The sequence below is a fragment of the Phyllobates terribilis genome, unplaced genomic scaffold, assembly GCF_046119375.1.
Source record: "Phyllobates terribilis strain yellow unplaced genomic scaffold, ASM4611937v1 Scaffold_1__5_contigs__length_1240528914, whole genome shotgun sequence".
NCBI classification, from domain to species: domain Eukaryota; kingdom Metazoa; phylum Chordata; class Amphibia; order Anura; family Dendrobatidae; genus Phyllobates; species Phyllobates terribilis.
Genome location: NW_027362761.1, coordinates 107811132 through 107835272, shown reverse-complemented (window position 1 = coordinate 107835272; position 24141 = coordinate 107811132). Strand labels below are relative to the sequence as shown.

Below are 24141 nucleotides of genomic sequence, written 5' to 3'. Positions count from 1 at the left end.
CTTTGTGCAGGAGGCCTTCATGGTAAAATAGCTGCTAGGAAACCAGTGCTAAGGACTGACAACAAGCAGAAGACTTGTTTGGGCTAAAGAACACAAGGAATGGACATTAGACCAGTGGAAATCTGTGCTTTGGTCTGATGAGTCCAAATTTGAGATCTTTGGTTCCAACCACCGTGTCTTTGTGCGACGCAGAAAAGGTGAACGGATGGACTCTACATGCCTGGTTCCCACCGTGAAGCATGGAGGAGGAGGTGTGATGGTGTGGGGGTGCTTTGCTGGTGACACTGTTGGGGATTTATTCAAAATTGAAGGCATACTGAACCAGCATGGCTACCACAGCATCTTGCAGCGGCATGCTATTCCATCCGGTTTGCGTTTAGTTGGACCATCATTTATTTTTCAACAGGTCAATGACCCCAAACACACCTCCAGGCTGTGTAAGGGCTATTTGACCAAGAGGGAGAGTGATGGGGTGCTACGCCAGATGACCAGGCCTCCACAGTCACCAGACCTGAACCCAATCGAGATGGTTTGGGGTGAGCTGGACCGCAGAGTGAAGGCAAAAGGTCCAACAAGTGCTAAGCATCTCTGGGAACTCCTTCAAAATTGTTGAAAGACCATTTCCAGTGACTACCTCTTGAAGCTCATCAAGAGAATGCCAAGAGTGTGCAAAGCAGTCATCAAAGCAAAAGGTGGCTACTTTGAAGAACCTAGAATATAAGACATATTTTCAGTTGTTTCACACTTTTTTGTTAAGTATATAATTCCACATGTGTTAATTCATAGTTTTGATGCCTTCAGTGTGAATGTACAATTTTCATAGTCATGAAAATACAGAAAAATCTTTAAATGAGAAGGTGTGTCCAAACTTTTGGTCTGTACTGTATATCTATGGTACTTTCACTTTCTGCAGTTTGATCGCAGTTATCATGTATAGAAGTGCAGGATCACTGCTATACATTATGACTTGTCAGCCTTGCAGACACAAGTTACTTTGATCGTGCACTATCATACGTTATCAAAGTAACTTGCTGGTGTCTGGTGACTCATGACGACATCGGGTCACTATGGCAACGATTGGGACCCTGCGCTGTCAGCACAGGGTCTCCGATTCAAGGTAACAGCGGCTGTTTTTCCTCTCCCTGCTCCTGAAATGCTGCGATCTACTTCAATTGCAGCATTTCAGGGGTTAATGTGTCGGGAGAGGTGTGGGACCACTTGTGGCACCGAGTGTCAGTATCAGTGCCGGGTGTGGCAGACCGCCTGGTCAGTAATAGTACGTCCCTGGGCCAGGGCACATGGTCGTACTATTACTGACCGCGTCATAAAGGGGTTAAGGTTAAAATTGGCTCCGTCACTAAGGGGTTAAGAAGCCATGAAAGTGTGATATCTACCTCAAAATAGTATCAATAAAAACATCAAGTGACCAAGCAAAAAACGGGCCCTCACACAGCTGCAGTGACCGGGAAATGTAAACGCTATGGGCGTTGGAAGATGTCGACACAAACTAATTTTTTTTTTCTTTCAACAAAATTTCTACTTTTTTTTTCAGCACTTAAAAACCCCACAAGTTTGGTAGTGTCGTAACCGTACTGACCTGGACAATCATATTTAGAGCTCGTTGTTACTGCAGAATGAACACCGAAAAAAAGAAAACCCAAAAAACAATTGCCAAATCGCATTCTTTTTTGCAATTTCCCTTGGAATTAATTTATCTCAGTTTCCAGTACAGTAACATGGATGTACAGCTAGTCTCACAGAAAACAAGCCCTGCTGGCTTTGTCAGTAGGAAAATATAAAAGTTCCGGCTCTTGGACTAAGGGGTGTAAAAATGAAAAGCACAAAAACGAAAAATTGCTTGGTCGTTAAGAGGTTAACCTAAAGTGGGAGAGAATCTTTTACAATTATAATTTTTTCACTCACAAATTAGACAACAAACGGATTTCTTTTGTTTAGGAACCACTTCTGGCTCTGACTGAAAAGAAACCATTCTATGCTCCGGCGTAGTCCCCTGCTTGTGGGAACACGGCAGCTCGTCACTAATCAGGACTACGGGAAGATGGCGGCGCACGCACAGTTCTCACTCCAGCGACTGATGCAGCGTAAACAGCATCCAGTACCCGCCTACCTGCGATTTCCAGCGTCACCATTGGTTGATTCTGAAGACCACATTAGAGCGTGCTGATTGGACTAAATGAATAGCTGGTTTTGGCGCCAAGATGGCGGCCTCTTTTCTTCCCTCAGAGAAACTATTCACTCTCCGGATTGCAGTTGAGTGACAGCACCGGTCCTAAACTGGTGGCTGTGGAGTGGACCAGTGTGGGTATCCGGCAGGAGGCACTGACGCGGCTGTGCAGACAGCGAGCGCTTTCTTCTGGCCCTGTTAGACCTTTACTTGCGCCCACAGCAGCCATCATGCAGAGCGTGCCCCGCTCCCAGCCGTCCTGGCAGAAGGAACACGCGTGGCTGTCTCTGCAGGCCCTGGGCTTTGAGGCCGGAGCAGAGGCCGCCGCTGCTGTCAGGCCCCTCGCCCATGTGACGTTCGGAGTGTGAGTTCCCCATTCCCCTGGGGTCTGGGAAGGGTCACGTGGTGAATGTTGGTGTTTGGTCTCATGCATCCTTTCTCTCTAGGAACATGTTTGACAAGCCTAACAAGGACGCCTTCTGTGTGGTCTTCCACTTCCTGTTTGCCAGGCTGGACAGTGCCCGCTGCAAGGAGGTCTTCAGGTAAGGGGTAACCTCATGGTATGGTGAGTGGTGCCCACTACCTGCTGCTGACTGTGCCTGCAGGTACATTGCGCTCCTGCCCTTCAGTGGGTACGTGCAGGGGTGTACGTAGGAGTTGTACGCCCCATACCAAACTCCCCTTGGTCATGGTGCAGTCATGCAAGTATAATAATAATCTTTATTTTTATATAGCGCTAACATATTCCGCAGCGCTTTACATACATTATCGTCGCTGTCCCCATTGGGAGTTACAATCTACATTCCCTATCAGTATGTCTTTGGAGTGTGGGAGAACCTGGAGGAAACCATACAAACTCCTTGCAGATGTTGTCCTTGGTGGGATTTGAACCCAGGACCCCAGCGCTGCAAGGCTTCAGTGCTAACCACTGCGCCACTGTGCCGCCCAAGTATGCTGACAAAGAGGGCGACCAGTTACAGGCAATGTCTAAGCAGCTTGTGGAAAGCGTAATAATCTGTACTGAAATATATACATGGAGCTCTTAATTGTACATAGAGAGCTGACGTGTGCTAGAAAGTAAAGGGCTCTTTGAAAAATCATGAAATTAACTCTCATTTGCCATGTTTGGCCCCGATGAACTAATAAAACTTATACTCCCCTCCCGTGCTGGCTTTGTTCCCGCAGTGTCGGCACTTGCTCTCTTCGGGGCTCCCGTGCTGTTGTGTCATGTGACCTCGGCACCCAGTCAGGGCTGGCGTCACTGTCCCCGCCTCCTGTCGCACTGAAGAGGAAGTCAGTGATCAGCTGCAGCGCGGACCTCTTCAACATGTTCGATTTGTCCTTTTGCGGGGACAGTAACTCCAGCGCTGATTGGGCGCCAGGGTCACATGTCACAACCATCGCACGGGAGCCCTGGGACTGCGAGTGCTGGGGCTTAACAGTTAGATTAAGAAGGGGCTGTCTAAGTAGTGGACAAACCCTTTAAAAGGTTAATCTGCAACCCAATAGTAAATTTCAACTAATCTTAAATTACAAAAGTTGTTTTTTAAAGCCATGGTAAAATTCCCTACCATTCTCTCTACTGCAACTTATGGTTCTGTTTATCAGCTTTGAAAAAGAATGCCAGAGTGCGTGCAATCCGCTTTTAATGTTGTACTAACAAACCTTTTGGACTTTATGAATCTGGATTTTTTTTCTCATGTTTCTGGATTTCCATGTGGAATCGCACGTTTTCCTTGCTTTTGCACGCTGAGAGATGCTTTATGTGAGCTGGTTACATTTTCTTACATTCTGTTTATATTATCCAGTCCCTATGATTCTTTTGAGAATTCCCAGTGCTTGATGGGATACTCAAACAAATCGTCATCTGCTGGCTGAAACTGCTGTCACTCCCCTTACTGCCCTGAAATAAGTTCAGAGGGGGAGGGGTATTTGGGCGGGCGCTTAGAAATCCTGACACTCCCCTTGCTTCGTTTGCTGCCCTGAAAAGAAGCATAATCAGTGACGCTCATTTGAGGAGCTGGTCCCTGTGGTGTCTTTCCTGTGCAGTGTCCGTTTGTTGTCTGCTTAAATGAATAGTAATAAGCCTGCTATAGAGCAGTGTCACTATGCCCAAGTGAGACCAGTGACATCTACAGGGGCGGCACTAGTCCTCTTGCACACCAGGTATAGTGACACCGCTTGGCTGCTGTCTTATTACTATTCAGCTGCGCTCATCGCACAGCAGAAGAGACAGCACGGCCCCTGAAATGAGTCACTGACGCTTCGTTTCAGGGTGGCAAGGGGGGAGTGACAGCAGATGAAGATTCGTTTGAGTATCCCATCATGCACTGGGATTCTCAAATGAATTGTCATAGGAAGTGGGTAATGCAAACTGAACCTTAAAGGGGTATTCCCATCTCCGTGGTGGTGGTGGTACCCCCCCTTTAAGTTGCAATACTGAGTGAGTTATAGGGAATTTTATCATGACTCTTTAAAAACCTAATACCTTTTCTAATTTTAAGATTTATTAATTGAAATTTACTTTTGGATTTCATACTTGCCTTTTAAAAATATTAAAACGGTATAGACCAGTGGGTGGTAGCTCAGAAAACGCATAGCAGGAGGTAAATATAAAGATCTCAGAAAAAGTGTAATGTGACCTACTTGAGTGGGATATATCTCTATCTCTAATCTTGGGATTCTAATAAAATGTGTGTGTATATATCTGAGAGTGTAATGCTTCCAAGTGGTATATATAATCTTGATGTCTTTAGTCCATTAGTTATGGATTAAAGAATAAAGGCATCATGATTTTACATACCACTTGGAAGTGCTCCTCTGTTTCCCTCTCGTCTACCGTTGCTGTTCTGCACAAGCCAGAGATATGGCACCCATTAAGGATTGTCTGGTCAAAAGTGATAAGTCTGCAGTCACTCTGTGTGACTGCAGACTTATGAATGCCCCCAGCGCAGGCACTGTGCTCTGTAGGGGTTCGCCGGTATGAGACCCATTAACCTTATGTATGTGTTATACATACTCCCGGCCAGTGGGCCTGGCCTCACTCCCCATACACTTGTATTGAGCGAGGCTGTGCCTTCTTGTCAGACACGCCCACTGACTGTCACTAGACGGGGCGTAGCATTGCTCCATACAAGTGTATGGGGGTATGTATAATGTATACCTAGCATCCGGTCCCAGGACTCATGCCGGCGTATTCCCCCTCCCCTCCCCCCAGATATTGTGATAAAGATTTTATGCTCTATCCCTGTAGCTGGATTAATTCCCCCTCCCCTAACTGTTGTGGGGACCAGAATACCAGCAATTATTTTTTTCGGCTTACCAATCAGATTAATCTTAATATTTTGATTGGACTTTTCTGGATGCAGCGATACCACATATATGGTGTGTGTTTTTATAGAGAAAAAAAAGAGAACCTGTCATCAGTGTTATCCATATTAAAGCTCACCTGTCAGCAGGATTGTGCTTAGTAAACTACATACATTGTCAGGTGGACACCGCTACACTAAGATGATAGCAGGGGGAAGGAGAAGCTGTGCTGCCCGATTCCCCCTGGGTCCGCCATCCGGTAAGTTCTTCGGGTCCAGGGACCTCTTGCTCCTCTCCTGTTCCTATCCTCCCAGGGACAGGAAAAACACTGGAGGGGGAGGGCTTTTAAACTCGTGTTTCCTGTCCCTGGATGGATTAGGAGGACGTCCTCCATGGTGCTGTCAGGGGGACATCCTGGAAAGTTACTTTCTCTATGCCTAGAGGGATTGATATCGAATCATACAGTGTCATGGTCTTCTGTGTGAACCAGGAGAGTGTCACATACTGGTCAGGTGGTATAAGTTGAAATACCTTTTATAATTCAGGAGTGAAGCACCTGGTAAGAAAATTACCTGATTATGCAGTGTATGCCACACCTGAGTAATAGGGCCAGGAGGCACTATTGGGCCCAGACGTAGGTGCTGAGCTGTGGTATGGCTATTCCGTGGTGGCATGTAGTTTGGTGTGTCACGGTGTTCCTACTTGGTTCCTGGCGCTCCAAACTCATTCCCAGGGCACATCTAGAGGAGTTAGAGGTAGGTAGGAAGAAACATGACCTTGGTATGAACAGTTCAAACGGTTTGCTGGATCACAGATTAATTATTCACAGCTTCTCCAGCATTTAGCTGCAACACTTGATTGCCATACAAGTTCCGGCTGGATGGCAACAGGACTGATGCTCTGACTTGGTAAATCTATAACTGAGGTTTGGCCTTGTTGTGATGTGCTCTGTAAGTTTAGGGTCTTTCAGGTTATACCCTCGGTCTCTAGGACTACCTACTATAGCGGGCAGGATGTGGCGTGCCAATTGCCTGTTTGGGTTCTGTATTTAGATTTTATGCATAAGGCAGGAACGTGCCTTTTATATTTCTTCTGCTGTCGGCTCTTGGTTGTCAGGTCTCTGAAAAGACTGGTAAGGTACTCAATCCTAGCAGCCCTTGTACTCTACTCCTCGCCTCTAGTCGGGCTAGATCCTCTCCAACTGCCAACTCTCCCTAGTCACCATAGTGACCAGACTATAGAGCAGGGGTCTCAAACACGCGGCCCGCGGGCCGCATGCGGCCCCTGAGGCTGCTTTATGCGGCCCGCAGGCACAGACCCCTTGACGATCCCGACCTGGTCCGGGAGGAGCCGCTGACAGCAGCGATGAATTGCCGCACAGAGACTGTTTCCCAGCACTGCATTTCCAATGCCAGCCGCTGGCCAATCAGAGGCCAGCAGCTGATATCTGCGTGTCGGCGCAGCGAGTATGACGTCATTGCCATATGCAGATGTCAGCTGCTGGCCTCTGATTGGCCGGCGGCTGACATTGAAAATACTGTGCTGGGAGACGGTCTCTGTGCGGCAATGCAGCGCTGCTGTCGGCGGCTCCTCCTGGACCAGGTCAGGATCGTCAAGGGGTCGGACTCTGTGGTGCCTGCGGGCCACATCTGCAGGAAGGCCGCCGAGGGAACGGAGGACAGGTGAGAATCATCTTTTTTTTTTTCTATTTTATGTGTGTGAAGAACAGCACAGGGGGCACATAGCCACAAGATGGGGACCTGGATGGGGCACATAGCCACAAGAGGGGACCTGGATGGGGCACATAGCCACAAGATGGGGACCTGGATGGGGCACATAGCCGCAAGAGGGGACCTGGATGGGGCACAGAGCCACAAGATGGGGACCTGGATGGGGCACAGAGCCACAAGATGGGGACCTGGATGGGGCACATAGCCACAAGATGGGGACCTGGATGGGGCACATAGCCACAAGATGGGGACCTGGATGGGGCACATAGCCACAAGATGGGGACCTGGATGGGGCACATAGCCACAAGAGGGGACCTGGATGGGGCACAGAGCCACAAGAGGGGACCTGGATGGGGCACATAGCCACAAGATGGGGACCTGGATGGGGCACAGAGCCACAAGAGGGGACCTGGATGGGGCACATAGCCACAAGATGGGGACCTGGATGGGGCACAGAGCCACAAGAGGGGACCTGGATGGGGCACATAGCCACAAGAGGGGACCTGGATGGGGCACATAGCCACAAGAGGGGACCTGGATGGGGCACAGAGCCACAAGAGGGGACCTGGATGGGGCACAGAGCCACAAGAGGGGACCTGGATGGGGCACATAGCCACAGGATGGGGACCTGGATGGGGCACATAGCCACAAGATGTGGACCTGGATGGGGCACAGAGCCACAACATGGGGACCGGGATGGTGCACAGAGCCACAAGAGGGGACCTGGATGGGGCACATAGCCACAGGATGGGGACCTGGATGGGGCACATAGCCACAGGATGGGGCACATAGCCACAAGAGGGGACCTGGATGGGGCACATAGCCACAAGAGGGGACCTGGATGGGGCACATAGCCACAGGATGGGGACCTGGATGGGGCACATAGCCACAAGATGTGGACCTGGATGGGGCACAGAGCCACAACATGGGGACCGGGATGATGCACAGAGCCACAAGAGGGGACCTGGATGGGGCACATAGCCACAGGATGGGGACCTGGATGGGGCACATAGCCACAAGATGGGGACCTGGATGGGGCACAGAGCCACAAGATGGGGACCTGGATGGGGCACAGAGCCACAAGATGGGGACCTGGATGGGGCACATAGCCACAAGATGGGGACCTGGATGGGGCACATAGCCACAAGATGGGGACCTGGATGGGGCACATAGCCACAAGATGGGGACCTGGATGGGGCACATAGCCACAAGATGGGGACCTGGATGGGGCACATAGCCACAAGATGGGGACCTGGATGGGGCACATAGCCACAAGAGGGGACCTGGATGGGGCACAGAGCCACAAGAGGGGACCTGGATGGGGCACATAGCCACAAGATGGGGACCTGGATGGGGCACATAGCCACAGGATGGGGCACATAGCCACAAGAGGGGACCTGGATGGGGCACATAGCCACAAGAGGGGACCTGGATGGGGCACATAGCCACAAGAGGGGACCTGGATGGGGCACATAGCCACAAGAGGGGACCTGGATGGGGCACAGAGCCACAAGAGGGGACCTGGATGGGGCACAGAGCCACAAGAGGGGACCTGGATGGGGCACATAGCCACAGGATGGGGACCTGGATGGGGCACATAGCCACAAGATGTGGACCTGGATGGGGCACAGAGCCACAACATGGGGACCGGGATGGTGCACAGAGCCACAAGAGGGGACCTGGATGGGGCACATAGCCACAGGATGGGGACCTGGATGGGGCACATAGCCACAGGATGGGGCACATAGCCACAAGAGGGGACCTGGATGGGGCACATAGCCACAAGAGGGGACCTGGATGGGGCACATAGCCACAGGATGGGGACCTGGATGGGGCACATAGCCACAAGATGTGGACCTGGATGGGGCACAGAGCCACAACATGGGGACCGGGATGATGCACAGAGCCACAAGAGGGGACCTGGATGGGGCACATAGCCACAGGATGGGGACCTGGATGGGGCACATAGCCACAAGATGGGGACCTGGATGGGGCACAGAGCCACAAGATGGGGCACATAGCCACAAGATGGGGACCTGGATGGGGCACATAGCCACAAGATGGGGACCTGGATGGGGCACATAGCCACAAGATGGGGACCTGGATGGGGCACATAGCCACAAGATGGGGACCTGGATGGGGCACAGAGCCACAAGAGGGGACCTGGATGGGGCACATAGCCACAAGATGGGGACCTGGATGGGGCACATAGCCACAAGATGGGGACCTGGATGGGGCACATAGCCACAAGAGGGGACCTGGATGGGGCACAGAGCCACAAGAGGGGACCTGGATGGGGCACAGAGCCACAAGATGGGGACCTGGATGGGGCACATAGCCACAAGAGGGGACCTGGATGGGGCACATAGCCACAAGAGGGGACCTGGATGGGGCACATAGCCACAAGAGGGGACCTGGATGGGGCACATAGCCACAAGAGGGGACCTGGATGGGGCACATAGCCACAAGAGGGGACCTGGATGGGGCACATAGCCACAAGAGGGGACCTGGATGGGGCACAGAGCCACAAGAGGGGACCTGGATGGGGCACAGAGCCACAAGAGGGGACCTGGATGGGGCACAGAGCCACAGGATGGGGACCTGGATGGGGCACATAGCCACAAGATGTGGACCTGGATGGGGCACAGAGCCACAACATGGGGACCGGGATGGTGCACAGAGCCACAAGAGGGGACCTGGATGGGGCACATAGCCACAGGATGGGGACCTGGATGGGGCACATAGCCACAGGATGGGGCACATAGCCACAAGAGGGGACCTGGATGGGGCACATAGCCACAAGAGGGGACCTGGATGGGGCACATAGCCACAGGATGGGGACCTGGATGGGGCACAGAGCCACAAGATGTGGACCTGGATGGGGCACAGAGCCACAACATGGGGACCGGGATGGTGCACAGAGCCACAAGAGGGGACCTGGATGGGGCACATAGCCACAAGATGGGGACCTGGATGGGGCACAGAGCCACAAGATGGGGCACATAGCCACAAGATGGGGACCTGGATGGGGCACATAGCCACAAGATGGGGACCTGGATGGGGCACATAGCCACAAGATGGGGACCTGGATGAGGCACATTAGTACAAGATGGGCGCCAGGATGGGGAACGTTGCCACAGGATGGGGACCTGGATGGGGCACATAGCCACAGGATGGGGACCTGGATGGGGCACAGAGCCACAAGATGGGGACCTGGATGGGGCACAGAGCCACAGGATGGGGACCTGGATGGGGCACATAGCCCCAAGATGGGGACCTGGATGAGGCACATTAGTACAAGATGGGCGCCAGGATGGGGAACGTTGCCACAGGATGGGGACCTGGATGGGGCACATAGCCACAGGATGGGGACCTGGATGGGGCACATTAGTACAAGATGGGGACCTGGATGGGGCACATTAGTACAAGATGGGGACTTGGATGGGGAACATTACTACAAGATGATTTCCATTATTACTATATGATGCTAATTGTAAGACAATATTACTGTATGTGGCCAATTGGGGGAAATAAAATTGTAAAAAAAATAAAATAAAGCATGAAAAAATATTGGGCACTAAAAATGCTGTTTTATATGTAAACTAAAGTAAACACAAAAAAGTGCACGTTTATTATCGCCACATCCATAACGACCCAAGCCATAAAAAAATAAACACGGCAAAAATGTTCAAAAGGTGTATACAAAAAAAATGGTATCACTAAAAATGTCACATTGAACAAAGAATGCGGCCCCCCAAATTCAAATTTTTTCCATGTGCGGCCCATATACCCAGCCGAGTTTGAGACCCCTGCTATAGAGTATGTTGCTCAGACATCCCCGAATACAGTCCCTTGCCGACCCTTATACCGCCACCTGCTGGTCTCCAGTGTTATTAAAGAGCAACACCTTTCATTTAATCTGGCAGAATGATACTAGGCAATCAGGGCTGTGGAGATGGTAAGTCCAATCTGACTCCTCAATTTCCCTGACTCCCGACTCCACAGCACGGCCTCACTACTGAGCATGTACATAAAGTGCAGCACAGATCAGGAATAGAACAGACATTTATAGGACATTTCATAACTTTCCCAAATTCTTATGAGCAAACTTACAGCACATCCTGCATTGAACTAGTGTACCAAATTTACTGTGTTTTAGAAGTCGGCCCATTTTATTCCAGCTCCACCAAAATGGACTCCGACTCCACAGCCCTGCAGGCAATGCATCAAAGCATGAATTATTCCACAGGCTCCTATGAATGCAGACATATTTGTAATGGCCCCTTTTGGGTCATTACAAATACATTAATAGTGGAAAAAGGGGGGAGGAAATTGACATTGCTACGCTTTTTAGCTTACAATGTGCAGGTCATTGCAGTAGCTTGGGTGTCTATGGTAATGACCATTAACTAACTGTCACTATAGTAGTGGTCATAACCACGAATAGCTAAGCTATTGCAATGCCCTACATATGGGGTTAATCGACATGGCTAATCAGAAGAATACTACAGTTCTAATTGGAGGTATTTGCTAATATTATTACACCTACTACATATTGGCATAGGATCTTGGAGATGGGAATACCCCTTTTATTAGTTTCCATTTGGGAAAGCATGCAGCCCTTTATTTATTTTTTTAGAATAAACCTGCTACCATACAGTGTTTTGTCATGTTTAGACGAAGCGTTAGCTTACAACAATTTATCCATATTGATAGATATTGCTGGCCCCCACTAGACAAGAAGAAAGATGCAGAGTTTAGGAAAGCATCATGTGAATGGCTGAAGAAGATTTCAGTAAGCACCTTTAACCTTTCCTCCATATCTTTCTGCTGACAATACCAGCCCATTGTGTTGTAGAATATGTGATTGTTAACATTGCTTATTTCCAAATAGGAAGAAGTTGGTAATAGTTTTCCTCAAGTCGTGGCATCAATATTTCTGTCCCCGGGTGGTCCTAAGTTTATTCAACTCCTGTACAATTTTGCTAAATATGTTATGTTACAACATATCAAAAGGGATGCTTCTGGTAAGTTATCTGCTGCTAGCTTTTAGATCTGACATTGTATTACTAGGTTCGTATATGCTTTTTTTTTTCCTTTTTTAGATGAAAACTACTTTATTCCTGATGCTCTGCAGAGTAGAATTGAGGACCCCCAGAAGTCTCTGGCTCGTAATCTAGTGTCTCACCGTAGATACCTACAGACGTTGCAAAGGGAGAACTTTGTGATCGAGGCGTATCAGAGCAAAGCGCAGTTAGTATTGGCATAGCTTTTAGTATTGGCATAGCTATTTTGCTATAAAGTTTCTTTCATTTTTGCACTACTCAAGCATTGTTCACTGCAATGCAAAATGCTGTATTGGTAATGATTTTTCTTGCAAAATACTTTGTTTTAGAATGGTTTTCCAAATTATGACAAACAGAAAATGAAGTGGTGGTTGTACTTGTTGGACTGTTTTATTGTGCATTGTGAGTTTGATCTGAATGTGGGTATGATTCAGATGGTCAAATGAAGATGTTACTATAAAAAAAGCATGTAGTTGCATATTTTAAAAAATCATATATATTTTTTTCCCCCTTTTCAAGGCTGTTAGTAAAACAGATAAGGGAGTTGCGCTCTGAATTTTCATCATTGCAGACCAAATTCAGGTATGCTGACTTTGTGGCAAATTATTTGGCCAGTTAAAATATACTAAAGAAATTAGCACATTTCTCAGAAAAAATGCCATCTAAATGTTAAAACAGCAGGGATTTTTTATTTGTGTATTATAGGTGCTGCTTTAGTTGTGTGTTTTTGTTTTCTTTTTTTTCTTCTGTGTTTTCGCTTGGGCTTCTTTAGGCTCTTTTCATGAAGAATTTAAGGGTATACTTTGGGTATTTTGTGTGCAGAAATTTCTGCATCTCTTGGCAGGAAAACGCAGCCTCAAAAACATTGCCGTTTTTTCAGTGCATTCAATTGGTGAAAAATGCAGGTAAAAATGCACAGAATTGACATGCTGCAGGCTATTTTTTGCACCAAATCTGCAACGTACATCAAACTTCTTTTTAAAATGTTTACAAATACAGTTTTAATGAGTTTTTGCAGCTCCATGGGAAGAAAATTTGTATGGCTCTTGTAACCCTATTGAAGAAAAAAATCTGTGTTCTCAAAACCAAAATAGCTGCTCTATTGAAAAGTTATTCTAGCATAAAGTTGTTATTGCCATAGGCGATAAATGTTAAGCTGCAGCACTTTTTTTTTTCTGCTCTATAAGAATGCACATTCGTGCAGATATCAATGGATCTCAGTCTGATCACAGACCGCAATTCACGGACTGGCTGCGTGTTTCCTGATTGGAACATGGCCGCTTCATATATTTCTGAGGCCGTTGTTTGGGTCGGGAGACCCGTGGCCAGTCCATGCATTGCGGTCCATGATTGGACAGGGATCTGTGAACATCTGCATTAGCCCTAAAACTGGATATTTTTTCAATTTACTGTGCTAAGCAGCATATATACTTGCATTTCAGAGCACTAAGTGTACAGAATGACAATTCCAATTCCAGGAGATATGTCAGGATAATCGAGGTAAACAGTTTTTGATATTTCACAAACTAATTAAATTTTGGAAGAAAATGAAAGGCATTTTAAATACTTACCTCTTTTTATGTTAAGGTTCGTTCTATGTGGAACACCATAATGCACATCTTAAAAACTTTGGAAAAAGAAATTGAGGTTGTCGATTCCGTTGTTGGAGGAGATGTGGATCAGTTCTCTCTGGATGGATCTAATATTGCCATAAACATTCCCAGCATGCTGGTGACTAGAATTGAGCGTGAAATGTACATGGTATGTGGGTGTCTTCTCTTTTTTTGGGGGTTCTTTTCACCCATGTATAAAAATATCTACCCACCTTCCAGAACAGGGTTATTCACAAGATAGCGTAAATGTAAGAAAAAAATGGCTTCCAGAAAAAAAAAAAAATTTCCAAATTTTTTTTTTGGATAGAAAAATAGTTCAGATCAGTTCAGGTAAAAAGATAAAAATTCAATGGATAAATCACATCATAGGATCCAGCTACGCGTTTCGAGCATGACACTATGCTCTTTGTCAAAGCTGATTATATATATATATATATATATATATATATATATATATATATATATATATATATATATATATATACCAAAAGTTTGGACACACTCTCTCATTTAAAGATTTTTCTGTATTTTCATGACTGAAAATTGTACATTCACACTGAAGGCATCAAAACTATGAATTAACACATGTGGAATTATATACTTAACAAAAAAGTGTGAAACAACTGAAAATATGTCTTATATTCTAGGTTCTTCAAAGTAGCCACCTTTTGCTTTGATGAGCTTCAAGAGGTAGTCACCGGAAATAGTTTTCACTTCACAGGTGTGCCCTGTCAGGTTTAAGAAGTGCGATTTCTTGCCTTATAAATGGGGTTGGGACCATCAGTTGTATTGTGCAGAAGTCAGGTGGATACACAGCTGATAGTCCTACTGAATAGACTGTTAGAATTTGTATTATGGCAAGAAAAAAGCAGCTAAGGAAAGAAAAACGAGTGGCCATCATTGCTTTAAGAAATGAAGGTCAGTCTGAAAAATTGGGCAAACTTTGAAAGTGTCCCCAAGTGCAGTTGCAAAAACCATCAAGCGCTACAAAGAAACTGGCTCACATGAGGACCGCCCCAGGAAAGGAAGACCAAGAGTCACCTCTGCTTCTGAGGATAAGTTTATCCGAGTCACCAGCCTCAGAAATAGCAGGTTAACAGCAGCTCAGATTAGAGACCAGGTCAATGCCACAGAGAGTTCTAGCAGTAGACACATCTCTACAACAACTGTTAAGAGGAGACTTTGTGCAGCAGGCCTTCATGGTAAAATAGCTCCTAGGAAACCACTGCTAAGGACAGGCAACAAGCAGAAGACTTGTTTGGGCTAAAGAACACAAGGAATGGACATTAGACCAGTGGAAATCTGTGCTTTGGTCTGATGAGTTCAAATTTGAGATCTTTGTGCGACTCAGAAAAAGTGAATGGATGGACTCTACAGGCCTGGTTCCCACCGTGAAGCATGGAGGAGGAGGTGTGGGGGTGCTTTGCTGGTGACACTGGGGATTTATTCAAAATTGAAGGCATACTGAACCAGCATGGCTACCACAGCATCTTGCAGTGGCATGCTATTCCATCTGGTTTGCTTTTAGTTGGACCATCATTTATTTTTCAACAGGACAATGACCCCAAACACACCTCCAGGCTGTGTAAGGGCTATTTGACCAAGAGGGAGAGTGATGGGGTGCTACGCCAGATGACCTGGCCTCCACAGTCACCAGACCTGAACCCAATCGAGATGGTTTGGGGTGAGCTGGACCGCAGAGTGAAGGCAAAAGGGCCAACAAGTGGTAAGCATCTCTGGGAACTCATTCAAGATTGTTGGAAGACCATTTCTGGTGACTTCCTCTTGAAGCTCATCAAGAGAATGCCAAGAGTGTGCAAAGCAGTCATCAAAGCAAAAGGTGGCTACTTTGAAGAACCTAGAATATAAGACATATTTTCAGTTGTTTCACACTTTTTTGTTAAGCATATAATTCCACATGTGTTAATTCATAGTTTTGATGCCTTCAGTGTGAATGTACAATTTTCATAGTCATGAAAATACAGAAAAATCTTTAAATGAGAAGGTGTGTCCAAACTTTTGGTCTGTACTGTGTGTATGTGTATATATATCTCTCTCTCTATCTCAAAACATACAAATATATATGAAATAAAAAGAAGGTTCACTTAGGTATAATGATACATAATCTCCCGACGTGCATTGAGACCATTAGGATATCGTGAATCCAGAGAATAAATCCAAAATTCTTCTCTGGTAAGAAGATGTCGTCTGCGATCACCCCCTCTTTGTGTGTGCTTGAGTCGTTCAATACCAATCACTTGTAAAGCACGGGTGTTTCTCTGATGTCGTTCAATAAAATGTTTAGAAGCGGACTTCCGGGTCAGGCCCTGGCTGAGAGGCGGTGAGAAGAAATAGCTCCGCAACCCTGGCAGATTTCACCCCCTCAAAGCAGTAAAAACTGTTAAGAAAACTTAGGATCAAAAGCACAGAACAGTGAGAAGCAGATTAACCAGCCATGGAACGTTATCTCATCTCCTCCGCAGCAGTAAAACCCCAGTGAGTGGTATGACGGGGGAGATTCAGGAGATATCCAAAATGGCCACCAATGAAGATTCTCAGTGTGCCTTGCTGTTATCACAGACGCCAGCACAGAAGCCAAGAGGGGAGGAACGGTGTACAGACTCCCAGCAGGAGATGGGGGTGAGAGAAGATGGGAGAGGACAGAGAGAGTCTGGCCAGCTAATGGGAGAGATGCAGGCAGACTTCAGCAGTATAAACTACAAAGAACTTACTGAATCAGTAATCAAACACCTCACCCCACAGATAGGTTTCCCTTGAGCATGCAATGAAACAGACGCTGATGGGTCTTAAAGAAGACCTCTCACAACATGAAGTGAGGATAGAGGAGGCAGAAGCCAGAATTGGGCGCCTGGAGGATATAAATGAACAGGCTGATAAAGACATCCGTTTACTGCAGAAGCAAGTTCATATTTTGGTAGATCGCATTGAAGATCTTGAAAACGGATCACGTAGGAATAATTTAAGGGTCGTTGGACTCCCGGAGACTTTCAAGCCCAGACAACTTCAGAGAATATTTGAAGATGATTTACCAGAGGCTCTGGGAATAACCTCTCACAGGAGGGTAGAAAGGGCGCACCGAATAGGCCCTCAAAGACCGAACAATACGCCAGAGACAAACCAGAGACCAAGGCAAGCAATAGCCAAGTACTTGGACTTTAACGATAAGGAAAGCATTCTGTAAGCGTTTAGACGTCGAAGAGAGCCGTTAACTTTTGAAGGACACAAAATTATCATTTTCAATGACTATTCTGTGGAGGTTAATAAACGGCGCAGAATGTTCAGTGACTGTTGTTCTAGACTATTTAAAAATCATATACAGTTCCAATTACTGTACCCGGCCACATTGAAAGTAAGGCACACAGATGGCTCAACAAAAAGCTTTCAAAACCCGAAGGATGCAGAAGAGTACATATCGAAGCTGCTGAGGAAAAACGGACAAGATGAAACAGAGGTCGGAACATCGCCGAAGCAGGGGAGAAAAGCAGAGCAAAGTACAGAGAGAAGAGGAATCCGAAAATTGGAGGTTGAGCCCACAGACCCAAAGGCAAAGAACACCCAGACATCACAAGATAATCCAGGAAGTGGATATTGAAGCAGATAAGTAATACATTATGGAGGGGATAAAGCAGGGAGAAGGACACTTTAATAAGACTGGCGACCCAAGGACTCTCCTATTTGTAGTCACTTGAGGGGGTGACCACTTAAAGAACTTAGAGGTGGTTTAACAAAAGAAATATTGCCGGGGAGGAGCTTGTGGGGGAATAACCCAGAAAAAGGAAGTCACAGAAAAATGCTATTGAGTGATTGTTTGTTTGTTGTCGGTTGTTAACTTGTTTTTTGTTCAAAGGGGAGACATGCAGGAACACAATGTAAGTCAGAACAAAATTGTGATTATTTGGTGTGAGCACCCAACATATAATCAAAAATGAAAATATCCTAGTATGCACATTGTAAAGGGGCTTAGAGCCCCGACTAAAAGAATGATGGTTCTGCGACATTTAAAGAAGCTAGAAGCAGATATTGCATTATTGCAGGAAACTCATTTGAGAAATGAAGATATGTTTAGGATGAAAAAATTGTGGGTGGGAGAGGTGTATGGTTCAGAGGGGGTGGGAAGAAAGGCAGGTGTTCTAATATTGCTGCACAAAAATCTACCGTACAAAGTAACGCTGGTAGAACGGGATACAGATGGAAGGTACATAATGCTAAAGCTAGAAAGAAATGAGGAAGAAACTGGTGTAATCAATATATATGCGCCCAACACAGACCAAAAACCTTCTTTTTGAACAACTGTTTTAAGATATTACAAAACACAACAAAGAACATGATAGTAGGAAGAGATTACAACAACACACACTCTATAGAGGAAGATCGATTGAGTCACGTGAGGACAAGAGGGGAAAAAGCTAGTGGGAAGTCAACTCTATTGGCAGAGTTAAGAGGACACAGATTTGTCGGATATTTGGAGGTTGGAATCACCCAATGAACGAGAATTTACACACTTTTCCCACCCACATCAAACTTGGTCTAGAATTGACTATATATTGGTGAGTAGAGGGCTACTAGACAGATGCAAAAAGTTAAAAATTGAGGAAATGGTGATTTCGGATCATGTGCCAATCTCTTTAAATTTAATTGAGCAATATCCAAGGGGAACGGACTACATATGGAGATTCCCATCGTTTCTTCTTGGAGACGAGCGATTTAAAGTGATATTATAGCAATGGTGGGAGGAGTATTCTTACCACAATTCGGTGGATGGTCTGAAACCACAAACATACTAGGAAGCAGGAAAGGCGGTCCTGATAGGGAAACTAATAGCGTATATGCATACATTAAAAAACAAACACTAAATATGAGGAATTTAGTAGGAAATTAAGAGAAATGCTTGCATTTTCAACAACAAAAAGCAGCTAAAAATAGGGATGAATGGAGGGAGGCCAAAAGGGATTTTGACATATGGGCAGAAAAAAAATTATTTAGAAAGACTCAAATGGAAATAGTTGAGGAGATATGGAGATAAAGCAGGAAAGCTATTAGCAAACTTGGCAAAGGGCAAGAAGGGAAAGAGTAATATCTTAAAGCTTAAGACTAGAGCGGGTTTAATGGTGGATAACCCTAGGGAAATAAACTCAACCCTGCGGGAGTATTATGCTAACTTATATTTAGAAGAGGCCAAGGGCACAAGTAGGGGTGAGGACTTTCTAAAAAAAAATGAACATACCTTGTGTCTCAGAGCCACAGTTAAATATGCTAAATGCTCCCATTACAGAGGAGGAAGTGAAGAGTACCATTGGGGGATTGCCAGCTGGAAAAGCACCTGGGCCGGATGGGTTCACAGGCAATTTTTATAAGGTCATGTCCCAACAAATAACCCCTACTTTGACTGCATGGTATAATGAATGAATTGTTACAGGGGGCGGGATCTGTTGGTGGGCACTAATGTGGCTCATATTAGCTTAATACCAAAAGAAGGGAAAAATGTGGAGGACACAGCATCTTATAGACCTATATCCTTGATAAATCAAGATGTTAAAATAATATCCAAACTCATGGCAAACAGATTAGCAGAGATACTCCCAACATTAGTAACTGCACTCCTACCTTTCACAAAGCCCACCTGTGCTGGTGTTACTAATGTAAGATGTACATTGTTAGCCATAGATGCAATAAATAAAGAAGAAAACAGTCGAGGTAAGCCGGCTCTAGTTACACTAGACGCAGAGAAGGCCTTTGATAAGGTGAAGTGGAGCTGGGTAGGTCAAGTTTTGGACAAAATTGGGCTTGTGGGAAACTTCAGAAATTTTAAAAAAGCCCTATATGCTAACCCCGCAGCAAGAATTCAAACCCCAGGTCATTGTCCCTGCTAATGTTTGATCTGGCATTAGAACCCCTTGCGCGATACCTAGAACAACATGAAGTTTATGAAGGGATACCAATAGGGGGCATGAAGCTTAAGGCCTCGTATTTTGCAGACGATATCATACTTTACATGGCTGAGGTGGCAAGAGATCTGCCAGGGGTCCTGGATCTTATGGAAAATTTTGGTAGGTATTCGGGATTCACTCTAAATAAAAGCAAATGTGAAATTCTCCACTTAACAAATAGAGACAGAAGTAGTATGGTGGAAAAGGAAATGTGCAGTATTCCAATATCCAAAACACATATAACATATCTGGGTATCAAGCTGGGGAGAAAACCAGAGTCAATATATAACTTAAACTTTCCTCCAGTCATCTCAAATTCAACAGGAATTAGAAAGGTGGCAAAATTTGCCTGTGAGTCTATTGGGCAGGATTCGCCTTTTTTAAAAATGAGTTTTCCGAAACTCATGTATCCACTGCAGACCATTCCTGTTCTTCTAAAACATGTAGATGTGCAGAAAGTATACTCGGCTATTAGGAAATTTATATGGAGAGGTCGAAGACCCCGTATAAAACTGAATACACTGATGGCTTCCAGGGAAAAGGGAGGGGTAAACTTGCCAGACATAAGAGGATATAATCTAGCGTGTATTTCCCGTCACATAGTAGATTGGTTTAAAGACACTAGTGGGTTCTCTGATACGGTCCTGGAAAAATCGTATGCGTACCCGTGGAACTTAGTCGCCTTATTACACACGCCACAAAGCCTAATGCCTTAAAAAAAAAAAAAAAAAAAAAAAAACTCAATAGTGTATCGGGATACAATAGCTACATGGAAGGAACGTAGGAGAAAACTTAAATCATGGAGAATATCGAGAGATTTACCCATATGGGGAAATCCCGTGTTCCAACAAATAGCAGAGAACAAACTATTTCAGGAATGGAGGGTGAGGGGGATCCTTAAAATAGCTAATCTACTACATGAAGAAGAAAATAGGTGGCTGAGTAGGGAAGAGATAATATTAAAATTCAAGCTAAGTGAACAACAATTCCTACAATTCGGACAAATAAAAGGGACAATTATGGCGCATTTGATAGATGTGAGTGAAGAGACGAGAAGGAATGCAATGGATGATCTACTATTTGACCGAACAGGTACATGCAATATATCCGCAATATACAGAAATCTGAAAGGCATCCTTGGAAAAATAGACATAGAGAAAACATTCAGATCCTGGGCCAAACAAATAGAGGGTGATGAAATCGGGGAAAAAATGCTGGCGGGTTGGCAGGCAGTACGGAAAAACATCTTAAGTGAGGTTTGGAGAGACACACAATTTAGGATTTTGCACAGAGCTGTACTGGCCTTCAACATACCAGTATCTAGAACAATGAGGGATCGTCTGGTACATTGTCCAAAATGCAAACTCGGAAAATCTGATCTGTTACATGGACTCTGGGGATGCCCTAAAGTACAGGAATTCTGGGAAGATATAAAACATATGATGGAAAATATAGGTATTGGGAACATATCATTGCACCCATTACCGTTCCTCTTCCATTACTGGAAAGGAGAAGAAGCCCCACAACAAAAAGGAAAGGACACATTAACTCAAATGTTCCAATTAATTTGTATGATCGCCAAAAGAAGCCTATTAAAGGATTGATTGGGCGATTCCATTCCAAATCGGAGTTATAATGGGACAAATGTAAACTTTGTTTCGCTTAGAATGGTTGGAAGCCGAGCGTAACAAGGAAAAGAGTATAAAATCGCTCATAATAAAATGGAAAAGCTTCTTACTTAGACATTACACAAACAAAGAACTTCAGGAAATTATGAAACCCTTTGAACAGACCAGTTGGTACATACTGGAAGACTTGGGTGGAACATTGGGGAAGTTAAAAATAGTTGATCTGAATGTTGATGGAAAAGGTGGAAGGGATACAGGTTAAGACGTAGTATAAAATATGGATACAGACTAAATATTCAATAATGTTTAAGGGATTAAGAAGAAGACGAAAGGAGAGGTGCACACAAGAAATATACAAGTGTTTTCTGCATGTTGGGGAAGAGGGAGGGCAATGGGGAGGTTTTTTTTTTTTGTTTACTTTGTACTTAGACCATACAATTAGTAAGGTGATAATCAAAACTGAAATGAATACTTAAGCCAAGAATAATGCATTGGAATGTACATTTACACTTATGTTAAAAATCAATAATTATTTAAAAAAAAAAAAATGTTTAGAAGCATGTGAAACATTCCGATTACTACTACAAAGAGAAATAATGTCAAGCAAATGTTCAGAAATACGGTCTTTTAATCTCCTGGTTGTACATCCCACATAGATCAATTTGCACTCCTTGCATAATATAATGTAAACCACTCCTGTAGTATTACAATTAATATACGTCTTAATAAAGAATGATTTGGTGTAAGGAGTTACTCTTTTACAGGAATCATGTGGTTGCACGTACGGCATTTGGCCTGACCGCAGCCATAAAAACCCTGAAAATTAAGCCATGTGGCCTTTTTTTAACCTTAAGAAAAAAGAGATGGAGACAACCTATTGCCAATAGTTTTCCCTCTGCATGCTACAACTGAACATCCTGAATTTAATATCTCAGATAAGATCGGGTCTTCAAATAAAATAGGTAAATGTTTATAAAAAATTGATTTAATCATTGAAAATTCGGTGCTGTATTGTAAAGATGGATCTAATTTATTTTTCTGTACCATGCTATTCCGATCATGACAGACAAAATTGTGTCTTTTTTTTTTTCTGCGATGTTCTATTCCGGTTATGTGTTCGTATCGGAGTTATTCCCACTGACTGTTGAGCCCTATTCAAAATCCATTTTGGATAACCACGTCGAATAAAGTTAGTTTTGGAGCGAGAATTCACCAGCTAATATTTGTGCATTACAATTTCTAGCTATACGTGTGAATTCGCCCACTGGCACCGCTTTTATTGTGTGAAGTGGGTGACTCCTGCTGGCATGCAGAATAGTATTGCCAGAAAGAGGTTTAAAATGGGTACTAGTGGCAATGTTTTTGTTAGAAATGCCACACAAATTTAGATCCAAAAACAAAAAATTTTTTTGATGCTGATATGTAAAGGTAAGGTTGCAATGATTAATATTCAAAAAAATCTATGAACTCGGGTATGTCAGATCGCCAGACCATATGAAAAGTTGGTCATCGATTTATATCTGCCATACCAGTAAATATGTCCCAAAAAAGATTGTTGTCACAATATAAATAACTCTCCTCCCAATAAGCCATAACTAAATTTGCCAACGAAGGTGAATACTTTGCGCCCATAGGAACACCCCTGATTTGGATGTAAAATTGGCCATCGAAGGAGAAGTAGTTGCATTTCATTAAATAATCAACAACCTGTATAACAAAATTGCAAAGGTCTGGTGAATATTTACTATATTTAATCAAATGAAAAAACGCCTCAAGAGCAATTTCTGATGGAATAGATGTATATAAAGCAACAATATCACAAGAAATCCAACAAATTCTCCTGCCACACTATATCAGATAACTGCTCCAGAACGTCACCTGTGTCCTGCAGAAAACCGGGTGTCCTCTGGGATAGAGGCTGTAACAAGGAGTCCACCCACTCGCCCAGTCTCTGAGACTGAGCCAATACCCGAAATGATGGGTCGCATAGGTGGAGGAGTGATCCCCTTGTGCACCTTGGGCAGAGCATGCATAATGGGGGTAACAGGAAAATCCACCTGCATATAATCACATAGGGTTTGAGTAAGAATACCCAAAGACAAACCATCCTGCAAGATGTTAATTTTTGTGGCAATATTTTTAACTGGATCATACTGCAGTTTCTTATAGGTGGTAGAATCACTTAATAGTGTTAAAATTTGGGATCTATACACATCTGAGTCCAAAACGACCACCAGACCGCCTTTATCAGCCATGCGTGTCACTATATGGTCCATATCTTGCAAAGCTTTTTGTTGATTCTTGGACAAATTGTTTATGATTTGTGCGATCACTGTGTGCCAGGATCCTAAGTTCACGTTCCATGGTTTCCTGAAAACGGTCCATACAATCAACGCAAGCTTGAAGAGGGTAAAAAAATGGATTTAGTTGCAAAGGATGTCGCTTGTGATATTTCAGCAGGTGGTGATGATTGGTCTTGTAAATCCTGCAATTGTAACAGGGCCTTTTGTTCTTCAAATTTTAAGTCTGTATTCGTTCTTTATTGAGGGAGTAGAAACGTCAATTTGTGATTCAGAAAAAAAGTGTTTTTATAGTCACATTATGTATAAATTTATTAAGATCAATTAGAGTAGAAAAAAGGTCAAAATGTCTGTCCGGTACA

The 24141-nt window shown here is 44.7% G+C and overlaps 1 protein-coding gene across 8 annotated transcripts in view; it reads left to right on the top strand.

Moving 5' to 3' along the window:
* Positions 1–24141, top strand: part of LOC141215063 (HAUS augmin-like complex subunit 6) — an 88560-nt gene that overhangs the window by 7227 nt on the left and 57192 nt on the right. For 7 of the 8 annotated variants that reach the window (XM_073665614.1, XM_073665583.1, XM_073665606.1 and 4 more), the window contains 7 exons: positions 2632–2727; positions 11941–12019; positions 12119–12251; positions 12330–12477; positions 12810–12872; positions 13733–13790; positions 13878–14051. In XM_073665614.1, coding sequence (XP_073521715.1) covers positions 2632–2727; positions 11941–12019; positions 12119–12251; positions 12330–12477; positions 12810–12872; positions 13733–13790; positions 13878–14051 — 751 coding nt within the window. Of the gene's footprint in view, positions 1–1956; positions 2550–2631; positions 2728–11940; positions 12020–12118; positions 12252–12329; positions 12478–12809; positions 12873–13732; positions 13791–13877; positions 14052–24141 lie in introns of all 8 variants that reach the window. The other variant, XM_073665496.1, reaches the window with a different exon arrangement.